We start from the raw sequence: 12,729 nt of genomic DNA on the forward strand, positions 1-12,729 counted from the left end.
ACAGTGAGGTGCTAGTCAAGAGGAGGCCCCATCTGCCTTGCTGGCCTGATCTGCTGCACTCCCACCGACCCTCTGATTCAGACAAGCTGTTCTCGTTACTGCTCTGTGCAGCCCTGGACCCTTCCCACCTTAGTTCAAATTGTTCCTGCACCTAGAATCACTTCCTCCATTACTTGCCTTTTCCCCTTCCTGCCAAAACCCTACCACTTCCACCTGTAGAAATTTACCTGTAGTAATTATACCTAACACAAATGTCACCTCTTCCAGGAAGTCCTCAGTGCCTACCTCAGTTGGGAATGAGTGAAGGGGACTCATTCTTGATATTACTTTAGCCCCTATTTTTTGCACCATTCCTAAAGCTCGATAGCACCGATGCTTAGAATTGTTTCTTTCTATCTATCTATCTGTCTACCTACCTACCTACCTACCTATTATCCATCTATCTTACTTCTCTTATTAGATTATAAGCACCTAGAGGTGCATGGCTGGGTCCTGAAGATAGCTTTCCTGGTTCAAGAGTGGGGCCAAGTTCAGAGGGTGGGGCAGAGAAGACTTGAGCTCAGAGAGTACATCGCAATTGTTGATTAAGCAAGGCAAACTTTTTTTTTCATAACTTGATCAGTTCTTTCCATGGGACATTCCCACTGAAACTACTTCACAGAAAGAAAGCTTGCAAAAAAAGTGCACGATCTTCTTCATGTTCTGAGAGTTGCGGTTTTCTGGGAAATTGTTTCAAAATATAAACTTGGCCTCTGATAGTAGCCAGTTGGAGATGTTTGGTTTGAATGCCTGTAGTAAAGTGAGGACGCCTAACGTCTATATTTCTTTTCTTTTCTTTTCTTTTTTCTTTTGAGATGGAGTCTTGCTCTGTTGCCCAGGCTGGAGTGCAGTGGCACGATCTCGGCTCACTCTGCCTCCCATGTTCAAGTGATTCTCCTGCCTCAGCCTTCCAAGTAGCTGGGATTACAGGCACGTGCCATCATCCTTGGCTAATTTTTTTTTTTTTTAGTAGAGACCGGGGTTTCACCATGGTGGCCAGGGTGGTCTCGAACTCCTGACCTCAGGTGATCCGCCCACCTTGGCCTCCGAAAGTGCTGGGATTACAGGCATGAGCCACCACGCCTGGCTCCAACGTCTATATTTCATTTGCTATTTCTCCCTTAAATAATCTACCTTACTTTCAAGCTGATCAACACTGTCTTCACAGCCTGTCCAGGCCCCAGCTTAATTGGTCTGAATTGTTGCTCTCAGTGTGAACATTTCGCTGTCTTCTCAAGTCTGAATTGGATGACACCGAATGGTTTTAGAATGTCAAAATCTTTTTTTTTTTTTTTTGAGATGGAGTCTTGCTCTGTCACCCAGGCTGGAGTACAATGGCATGAACTCAGCTCACTGCAACCTCTGCCTCCCGAGTTCAAGTGATTCTCCTGCCTCAGCCTCCCGAGTAGCTGGGATTACAGGCATGCTCCACCAAGCCTGGCTAATTTTTGCATTTTTGGTAGAGATGGGGATTTCACCATGTTGGCCAAGCTGGTCTTGAACTCCTGACCTCGTGATCTGCCCACCTTGGCATCCCAAAGTGCTGGGATTACAGGTGTGAGCCACCAGGCCTGGCCTTCAAAATAATTTTAGAGTGAATCCAGGCAAGATGTGATAGCATGCCAGTGAAAGACCTGGACCTGGTAGCTATAAGCATGCTGATTACATTTTTAATCATATTTTTCTCTCTGGGCAGCATTTTGATGTGATTCTCTTGCAGGGTATATCAAATACAGTGTGTTGTTGCACAGAAGCAAAGTAAACCCTGCTATCTCAGCCCTTCTTTAATCAACTCATTCTTTAGAAATATTGGTTTTTCTCCCTGCTGACACTCTGTATGCAATTCATGCTGGTCTTGTTTTTTGCAAAAGATTGTTCTGCCTTACAAAACGGCAGCGTTGATGCACAGTGTCTGACTAGGAGCCTTGGGCAGTGCACTATTTGTCCGTGAGGCTCATCTTCATAAGAGAAATACCTTTAAAATGGGATGAAATATGTTTTTCCCCCTGAACTGGTGATGTGCTTTCTTTTACATAAAATCACAGTGGGAAAATGGCAAAGTGAACTTAGGCTCACAGTAATGATGATGATGATGGGCCTTGCTGAGACATAGTGCAGCTCTTTAAACCATTTCATGATTATTACCAGCTAATTCCTAGAGTCCCTCTGCTAGAAGGGCAATTTTTATTGTTGCTGTCGAAATTACATAGAAGTGGCTCAGGAGGTTTGATGGTGGGTAAAGCCCGTTTGCATCCGTGGACCTTCCATGTTGTATGTGTGCACATGGGTAGGTGTGCACACGCTTGCTACATGAGGAAGCCAGACTTCTCTGTTTTGGGGAACTTTAAGATGCATGACTTAGTGCTCTTTTTATTTCTATTTGTGATCTCAAATCTTTCTGTGTAGTTAAAAATAGACATGGAGTCAACCTACATGCCCATCAGGGGTAGACTAGATAAAGAAAATGTAGTACATAAACACCATGGAATACTATGCAGCCACAAAAAAGAACGATATGTCCTTTGCATCAACATGGATGGAGCTGGAGGCCATTATCCTAAGCAAACTAACACAGGAACAGAAAATCGAATACCTCATGTTTTAACTTATAAGTGGGAGCTAAACAATGAGAACACACAGACACAAAGAGGGGAACAATAGACACTGGGGCCTTCTTGAGGGTAGGGGGTGCGGGGAGGGAGAGGATCAGAAAAAAATGCCTATTGGGTACTAGGCTTAGTACCTGGGTGACAAAATAATCTGTGTACCAAACTCGCATGACATGAGGTTATTTATATATATATGTATATATACATATGTATATATACACGTATATATACGTGTATATATATACGTGTATATACGTATATATACGTGTATATATACATATGTACATATACGTATATATACACGTATATATACATATGTATATATACGTGTATATATACATATGTATATATACACGTATATATACATATGTATATATACACGTATATATACATATGTATATATACGTATATATGTGTATATATACATATGTATATATACATATATATATAAATAACCTCGTGTCATGCGTATATATACGTATATGTGTATATATACATATATATACACACACAAATATAGGTATATAACAAATCTGCATACGTACCCCTGAACCTTAAATAAAAGTTAAAAGAAAAAAAAATTCTTCATTTTTATTAGAAAATTTTCTAGGGGAAAAAAAAACAGTTTTTCCTCTAATATTTTACAAAGAAATAATCCTTTTGGGCAATCAAAAATTTTTCCAGCATTTACACTGCAATTACCATGGGTGAGTTTTGTGATTTACAGTAAGGTAATAAATGGTAAGTTTTTCTTAAAAAAATAAAAATAAAAATAAGGCACCGAAGGGATCTGGGGTGCAAACACAATTGAAGAAAACCATGGCCAGAAGCCCTCCCTTTGAAAACTGCCTACTAAATTACAATTCCGGATAGTGAAGCTGATAGAAGTGAGAAGATTTGGTTTATTTAAAAATAATAGCGACCAGCCTGGCCAACATGGTGAAACCCCATCTCTACTAAAAATACAAAAATTAGCCGGATGTGATGGCACGTGCCTATAGTCCAGCTACTCGGGAGGCTGAGGCAGGAGAAGCGCTTGAACCTGGGAGGCAGAGGTTGACATGAGACAAGATCGCGCCACCGCACTCCAGCCTGGGCAACAGAGCAAGACTCTGTCTCAAAAAACTAATAAAAATAAATAAAATAAAATAAAATTAGGTAGATGTTGGAATTATAGACTCTTGGACCTAGACATGAACCTGAGGCCCTGAGCCTGATCACTCATGAACTTGTACAACAGCATTGGGAGGTTTGGGCCTGGGGGTGCCTGTGGTGCCCTGTACTGCAGCAGGGACTGAGCTTCATGCACATGGGAGGCTTCATCCTCTGCACACACCCGGGATCCACCCCTGGGAGGCAGTTTTGTTGGGGGAAAGGTCTCCACGAGGGAGTATAGGAGCAAGACAGTTTGGAATGTGATTTCTCTCATCCTGCTGGTATCTTTCTTTGTATGTAAAAATTTCCTTTCTGAGTCTTAGCCCAAATGTGATTTCTTTAGATTTTTCCCGTGTGTTTATGTGGTTAGATTTTTGTTTTCGTTTTTCTTCTGGCTTTATGGTTTTTCTCCCTGTCCCACTTTTCCCACATTGATTTTGCATTTCTGGCAGAGATGGGCAGAGCCCCAGTGACTGACTCTTAAACGGCTAAATCTTTTTAAAAATTATATAATTTAAAACCTACCCTTGTATCTCCCCTATTTCTGATTTTTTTTTTTTTTGAAGGGAAAAAAATCTATAAAGAATGCTTCTAAGGCCAGGTGCAGTGGCTCATGTCTGTAATCCCAGCACTTTGGGAGGCCAAGGCGGGTGGATCACTTGAGGTCAGGAATTCAACACCAGCCTGGCCAACATGGTGAAACTCCGTCTCCACTAAAAATACAAAAATATTAGCTGGGTGTGGTAGCACGTGCCTGTAATCCCAGCTACTCGGGAGGCTGAGGCTGGAGAATTGCTTGAACCCAGGAAGTGGAGGTTGCAGCGAGCCGAGATCAGGCCACTGCACTCCAGCCTGGGTGACAGAGTGAACCTCGGTGCCCCCTCAAAAGAAAGAATGTTTCTAAAGCTGGTATCCTTGTTTTTTTCCATTTTGCACTTAGGCAATGAGGTGACTGTGTTAGTTCTATTCCGTGGTGTTTATCATTCCATGCTATTAGTTCAGTGAGTTGCCCTGGGCCTCTGTATGACAGTCTCTAGGTGTGTTCTTGGTGACTGCTAAGAGAAACAAGGCTCTCGCATATGTAAGAGAGTCGGCCTGCTGGTATATCCAATAGCGTCACTACACCGGTACCTGTGAACTTGGCCGTATGGTAGACACTCAGCCATGGCTTCAGTATTTCAATTCCGTTAAACTTGCCAAGCACAGCATCTCCTACCTGTATTATCTCCAGCAGTCGACAAATTTCTGGCTGACACCTCTTCACATAAAATGAAGCAATGGATAAGACAAATGTGAATATTCTTTCTAGCTATGAAATTCTAAAATTTGAATTCTCACTTCTGTGTGTATGTTTTTAATTGTCCAAGTTAGATCTTGAATCATTTATATAGATATTTCCATTCTCACTTCCATGAGCACACATTGAGCACCTACCAAGTGCTAGGGCTGGGGGTCCAGAGATAGGAGATGCTGAGACAGGGAGAGAGAGAATCAGAACAGACCTGTGAACAGGGTGGCAGAGGAAGCCTGACGGTGCTGCAGGAGCTCACAGGGAGCCCGAGGGAAGAGCCCTTCCCAGAGGAGGCCGTGCTGGAAGGGAAGTGTCAAAGAGAAATATGATTTAACCAGGCAGAGAAGGAAGGCAGGGCAGGCGTGGCGAGGATGGGTGAGACCCAGGGAACAGGATGTGTAAAGGGAAGAAAACAGAAGGAAGTGTGCTGAGCTGAGAACTGGGCCTCATATGAGGTGAGGAGACGCAGGAGGATGCAGGAGGTGGGCTGGGGAGGCACCTATGGCAGTGGCTGCTGTTGCCTGCAGGCCTGAGCCCAGCTACATCATTGGTAGGTGTTAGCAGCACTTTTGCAAGTGAAGATGCTGAAACATAGAAAGATTCAGCAACTACTGGACACATAAGTAATAATTAAAAGAGCAAACTTTGAACTTGGGTCTTTGTGACACCAAACCTTAAGCTCTTCCTCTCTGTCTCCCCACGCTGTCCCTAAGGCTGGGGGATGTAGAAGAACCCCTTTGACCCCGGCCCTGGCCACCTTGCCGAGAGTGTGAGTATCATCCTGGAGGACATGGGGCTGATCTCAGAAGGATTTCAGGCAGGAGGGAGATGCAGTTGGGTAGAGAGGTTGAAGGGAAAATGAGACCAGGTGCAGGTCAGCTGATCCATTCTGCTGGGTGACTCAGTTCCAGCGCTGTCCTAGTGAGGGCCTGGGTGGCATTTGGAGTCTCACTGACCTGGTCTTCTGTCTACTATTTCTTTGCAAACCTGTAAGGACTAAAGAAAATCCAAAATAAAGAAAAAAGTGATATCAAATTGTAGTAGTTACTAAACCTTCACTACATGCCCTTGGTGAGCATTATGCCATTTAATCCTCATGACAACCCTCTTAAGTAGAAATGATTAATATCCTTCAGGTACAGATGCTGACTGGCCTAAGGCCATACAGTCTGTGCTTGGCGGAACTGGGATGAAGCCCCAGGTCAGAGCACTTAACCTCTGTGCATACTGCCTTCCAGCAGCACAAGGATTCATGCATGGTTGGAATCAGAGCTTTTCTAAATCTCATGATTGTCGTTGTTATTTTTAGTACTATTATTATTAGGCAGAGGCAAGAGCTAAAGGGAGATGTCAGGACCCAGACTGGCAGCCTCATGACTGGCAGCCAAGGTGTTGTTTTCCTGCTGTGCCCTCTCCCATCCAGGCAAGTCCCCCGGAGCTGCTCTTTCTCCAGCCCCTTCCAGGTCTCAGAGGCTGTCACAGGAGGCCCCCACCCCTCCCCAGCTCCAAGATGCCCTGGACTGGGAGCCATGTGCTGGAGATCATCCCCTCTGCTGCCTGATGGCTGTGGACTCTTTCTCAGGAGTGGTTTCTACTCACATGCAGCCCAGGTGGGACCTGAGAATCCACGCCATCCCTCCCAGAGAGAAGGCATCCTGTACCCACCACGCAACCCCACCCACATTCCGGGAGGCCTCCCTTCCCAGAGGCAGCACCCACTTCTTTCCAGCCAGACCTTGCCTGGCATTTGGCACCAACTTGCTTCTTAATTGTAGTGGGAGGCGGGTATGAAAGGAAGTTTGGTTTGGAGAAAATGACTGATCTTCTCTACTCCACTGTGATCAGACTCCAGGCCTGGGAATCTCCTGGCAGGGAGCCCACGGAGCCGGGTTTCTCCCCGACTTGAACTCAATCGAGGATTTCAGGGCATTCTCTTTGGGAGTCCTTGCATCTGAAATCCACTCACCCTGTGGTCCCAACAACCCTCAATTTGCGTTGCTTCTAGGAGAGGGTGTGTCTGTTTAACAGGCACCATCATCCTATAGGGACAGTCAGAAAATTTAATCTGAAACTCAAGATGTCTGAACAGCATACCCTTTTTAGGGGTACTTTAGAGCTTAATTTTTAAATCTCAGATGGCCACAAGGCTTCTTTCATTGCAAAGTGTACCTGGCTTTGCAGAGGAGAATTGCATTTTCCTTGTAGCCCTCTTTCCCTCAAGGGTCGCTGGTTCATAAAATGTCCTATCAGTACTCACTGCCAGTTTAGTATTTGTCTGTCTTTAGGCAGATTAGAGCACTGCTGTCTGTAGGGCTGACTGGACCTCACAGACGTGTCTTTAAGAAGAGCATACACGTTTGCATGAATGGGCTTATCTGCCAGGCGCAGGGCACCCCGCCCCCCTTCCCAGGAGTTTGCATTCTGAGCCGCGGTGTGGAGGTGCCTTAGTGTCGCTGGTGTGTCTGCAGCAATCATGCCACCCATTTAATTTCCATAAATTAATTGAGTATGTGTGTTTCGTGAGCACAAGGAAGAGTTGTTACTCTGTTTTTAATGGATTTACAAGATAACCTGATGCTGTGCGGTTTGTTTACTGTAGCGGCTTTATGGTGTTTTGTACCAGTAAACGGGCTTCCATCAGCAGATCTGTCTGGAATAAAGATGTTTGCAAATCGAGGGTGTAAGCAACCTGCCTCATCCGATTAACAACTATTCCTGAAAACTCACAGGGAATCTCAGCTTGCTCATTTGAGTTTTATTCCCACTTTTCTCACATAGGAATATTTAGAATTGAAATTTTTAGAAAATGAAAACATTACTGGAGGCTTAAATTGTAATGTGAACCCGATACATAGAACAAACTCATGCGCAATCACTTCCTTCGTAAACGTTGTAGTAGCATTTATGCTGCACCAGAGAAAATCCCGACAAGAAGTGTTGGTTTTGAAATCTGCAAGAAAAATGGACAGGTTTTTAAAAACACCTTTTTATTCTTTCAGTTGTTTTTTTTGAATGTTTTTATTGTTGTTTTTATTGAATGTTTAAAAAATGTTCTCATTTCTTAGAAGTTTTAAATTTTAGAATGCTCTTTATTGAGGCACTGGGTGTAGGTGCAGTCTCAATTCTGAATTGGAGGGTGGTGGTTATTCATAGGGAGGGGCTGAATTAGATATGTTTAGAACCCAAGATGTGACCGAGCCGAGCCGCTCTCCACCAGGCACACCGTGTGGCAGATCTGCAGATGTCTGAGATAAGAACCGCAATGCGTGGCCTCTTACAGCAGTGGGGAGGGGAGGAACCTGGGTTTTCCTCCCAGGATGCGGGGAAGCTACTGCAGGGTTTGTGTTTGTTTGAGACAGGGTCTCACTCTGTCACCCAGGCTGAGGTGCAGTGGTGTGATCATGGCTCACTGCTATGGGAGTGGGGAAGATTGGGTGTGTGGCATTAGAAGCTCGCTCTGGCTGCTGAGAGAAGAAAGGATTAGCTGGGAAGAATGGCAGAAGGAGACAAGTTAGGGACTGCTACCGTAACTGGAGAGAGAGGACAGTCATGGGGAAATGAGGGATGTGGACAGACCTGGGAGGTGGAATCTTCTGATGTTGGTGGGATGGGATGGTGGAGTGGGAGAAAGGGAGAGATCAAGGGTGACCCCCCTCAGTTTCTAGATAGAGAAACACGGTGGACGCTCATGCCATTTACCGGAATGGGGAAGCTGGTTGGGCGAGGGGGGAACAGGTCTTTTATGGGCAGAGGAAGAGAATGCGTAAAAAATTATAAGGGTCTCACAAATTACTGTGGGTGTCTCTAAACAGGTATAAGTGTTGTTCATTCACGGTTTTCCAATTCTGTTTTAAATGCTTGAATCTGAATTAAGAGAATCACTTGGGTAATTTTATCTGCTTAGTATTTGAAAAGTAATTAAGCCAGCATGTATTCCACATACGGATGCACACACTCCTCAAGCCACCGGGTCAGCAGGCAATGAAGAAGCGCAGATGTGATCCTTGGCCTTGAAAAGCTTTTACTGTAATTAGGGAGGCAAGGTATATCTACACGAAACCGTCAACTAATTATCACTTGTAATTATCTAGAAAATTCTTAAGGCAACCTATAATTAAGCATAATGTAACGTGAATTGTGTATGAGATGCTGAAAGCACGAATACACAGGAGAATTTCTGGCACAAGGATGAAGTCAAGGAAGGTCTCTTGGAGAAGTTGAGTCTTGACTTGAACTTTGAAGGAAGTGTCATTATTGCCTTGTAGAGAAGACAAGGAGCGTAAGGCCAGTGGGTGAAGAAGCGGGGAGGGCAGGAAAGGGAATGAATGAAGCCACAGAGGGAGGGCCAGCAGATCTCAGGGCGGTAGTGATAAGACTAATGGCGCAGCTATTGTTCTGCCAGTTGTTGAATGCCTATGAATACCAGGCACTTTGGAGGGAGCTCTGCAACAGTTATCTTATTTAACTATTAAAATAATGTTGCAAGATAAGTATCCCTATTTTACATATAAGAGAAACAAAGCAGGGAGTGGGGGCACAGAGGAGAGGTATTAGGGAGGGAAGGGGGAGGAGGGCAGGGTGGCTCAAATGTACCCGGAGGGCCTGAGATGCCTGTCACTGGCTGGCATGGGCAAGGTGCCGTTTCCCGCACTGCACCTCATCCTCAATACCAGTGCTTCTGACTGCGTCAGACAGTACCCTTCTTGCCCCCGTTTGTCCCCTCATTCTGTGGGTCGCATTTAGGGTATGCGGCCGCCCTGCAGGGTGGACATTCTTATTCGAAGGGGAGAGGTATGTTCGGCTGGTCTGGGTACACAGACATGCTCAACACCTATCCTTTCCCTTTCCCTTTTCTTCTGTAAGGCTTTGTCTTTTGCTGAGGATGGATGAGGCCACGTTCTGAGCTTTTCCTGTGTTCATTTAGAGCCAAAGGCAGGAACTACATTGATTCTGTGGTCCCCAGAGCACACTGCTTTGCGTATAGTGGGCATGCCATAAATATTTATGGAATGATTGATTGGGCTAGGTTAGTGTTGCTGGACATGAAAAGAAAGGAGATGAATTTGAGACTTTGTAAATGGAAAAACTGTAGGACTTGATTAATACTTTTATAATGAGATTATATCGGTTTCTTCTTTATTTATCAACTTCTGTGAATGAGCTGAATGTGAATTTCTACATTAAAATTTAATTTGTTAAACTCAGAAGCAAAGGCTCAAATCAGCTGCTTTGGCTGGGAGTCCCCAGGCCTGGGGCCGTCATTTGGCTCTGGCTTGAGTCTCACTAACAGGACGCCTTATTGACAAGTGACTCTGGCTCTCACCTGATTAACAGCTCTGGCTCATAAACTGGCAGGTAAAAGCTTTGGAATGGGCCTGGGAAGGCTGAGAGTGACGGTAATGACAGTCTGTGAGTGGCCAGCGATGCAAGCGTAATCCTAAGGATTAATTCTTTTGATTGTCGAATTACGTCTTGTGCGGATTTGCCATTTTCAGAAGCGCACAGAACTCACCTGTTCAGTAACTGCGCCACTTCCTGGTCCCTACCACAGGCCGGCCAGGGAAGTGGGGGCTCCCCGCCAGAACACTGCCTCCCCTTCATCACAGCACCAGTTGCCGGTGTTGCTTGCGGCACCTCAGGTGCTCCATCCAGCAGCCCTCCAGGCAGGTGCTGTCACTGTCCCCTCTCACCGGGGAGGAAACCCGGCCTTTTCCCTTGGCTTCTCTGCCACCTGAGCCTTGACCCTCAACATCCCCCCTCCGCCCCGCCCCCCCGCCCCCCCCGCCCCGCCCCCCGCCCCCCCGCCCCGCCCCCCCGCCCCCCCCGCCCCGCCCCCCCGCCCCCCCCCCCCCGCCACTGTAGTCTCCCTGTGCACTCTGGAGTCACCTTCCTGCCAAGAACCCCAGTGACCTCCTCCCCAGCCTTGTCCTGCACCACCTCAACTCGCTAAGTTCCAGCCACCTTGCCCTTCTTTACTCCAAAGACCTCAGGACATTTCGCTGCCTGCCCGGCCTGCTCTCTGCCCTTCCCCTTCAGCCATCACCGGAAATCAGGAAAGTGGGAAACCGGGAAAGCGGGAAAGCGGGAAAGCGGGAAAGCGGGAAAGCGGGAAGGCGGAGGCTCCCTGATCTGCAGCACAGCCAGTTCCAGAATTGGGGAATGATTCTGCCTTGGGGGCAGACTCCTGCTCTTTTGTGGGTCAGGCATTAGACACAGAAGAGGAAGCGCTGTTTCTTGTCCATTCAATCCATTTGCTGAGTGTCTTGTGCGGAAGGCTGTGTTCTACCTGCTGGGACTATTGCAGTGAACTAAGCAAAGCCCCTGGCCTCATGCAGTTTACAGTCTAGGGCATGAAGAAATCACTTTACCATGGAACAGGTAGGTGCTGAGAGCCGGGAGGGGAAGACCAGGAGGTGAGGTGCTTGGGAGTGGCCAGGAGCAGGGTGATTTTAGAAGAGACAGGCGTGAGTGGGGACCCAGATGGGAGGAGGGGTGCTTTGCATAAGACATTCCAGGCAAGGCGCGCCCTGGGAGCACAGACCTGGCTAGTTCTTGGAAAAGCAAGAAAGGCTGTGGGAAGGGAAGGCAGGGAGGGAAGGATACAAGGAGATAAGATATTACAGCAGAGGAGGGTCCTGGAGGTCAGTATGGGGTGGGAAGCCTCTGGAGGGTTTGAGGCAGGGGAGTCACCTTTTAGGTTTGAAAAGTTTGCCCTGGCACTTGAAAGGCAGAAGCAAGGAGACTGAGGTGCTACTGCAATGATCCAGGCAAAGATGGTGGCACTGGGACCAGGCTGTGTCATTGTAGGTACAGAAGTGGCAGGACATGAGATGTGGTCTAGGGAAGAGCTGATGGATTGGATGTGGGCGCAGGAAGAGAAGAGTCAAGGATGAAAGGGGGAGGCGGAAAGGCAAGTTGGGGACCCGTGACCTTGTGATGAAGGCCTGTCTGCAGGCAGATAAACACCAGCCACCGCAAGGGCGAGCGGGGCGGTCTGAGGGCTGGCACAGGCCCGGGCTCCAGGCGGAGAGGGGAAAGAAGTCGGCCCTGTTGGTGAGGGCTCTGCAGAGGCCGGACACACAGAGGGAGCCTTCCTCCAGGAGCTTCAGTGATGGCCTCTCCTGGCAGCAGAGTGTTTGCAAAGCCCCTGAAGCCAGAAGCATGCCAGTCAGACGAATTTCCTGGGAAACCATTCAACAATAGGGGAGCCCTCCCAACCCACAGGCCCACTGCTGTGAGAGGTGACCCAGAAAAGCATGAGCCACATCTGTGACAGTGGGATGGACACCATCAGGATGGGTGCTGTGTGGGCACAGCCCTGGAACTTCCAAAGCAGCGATGCTGTCCTGAGGGTCTCAGGCATTTTGGGGTGCAGAAGCTTTTCCTGGGAAGTGCCCGCTTCGTGTCTGCGCACCCAGGTCCGCCGTCCTGTCTGGGAAGTAGGCCGGCACACACAGGTGACACAATCCCCGCCCTTGGCTGTGGAGCATTGGGGGACTGGTTCTTGCCCAGGGTCACTGCGTCCCTCTGCCGCTCCCATGGCACCTCTTATTCAAGCTTGTCCTCAGCTCTAATTGTCAGCTCAGCTCAAGGCCACACCTGGATATCAAACCTTTAATGCCCGACAAGAGCTGG

General features: G+C 47.1%; 1 protein-coding gene across 5 annotated transcripts in view; it reads left to right on the forward strand.

Moving 5' to 3' along the window:
• Positions 1–12,729, forward strand: part of ZDHHC14 (zinc finger DHHC-type palmitoyltransferase 14) — a 296,986-nt gene that overhangs the window by 103,447 nt on the left and 180,810 nt on the right. Inside the window, exon 1 of one of the 5 annotated variants that reach the window (XM_034963137.3) lies at positions 8,041–8,063. The exons of the other annotated variants lie outside the window; for them this stretch is intronic. Within the exon in view, the coding sequence (XP_034819028.1) occupies positions 8,056–8,063 (8 nt within the window). The 5' untranslated portion in view covers positions 8,041–8,055. Of the gene's footprint in view, positions 1–8,040; positions 8,064–12,729 lie in introns of those variants that run through there. 5 annotated transcript variants of the gene reach the window in all.

Source organism: Pan paniscus, chromosome 5 (genome assembly GCF_029289425.2).
Source record: "Pan paniscus chromosome 5, NHGRI_mPanPan1-v2.0_pri, whole genome shotgun sequence".
Lineage (NCBI taxonomy): Eukaryota > Metazoa > Chordata > Mammalia > Primates > Hominidae > Pan > Pan paniscus.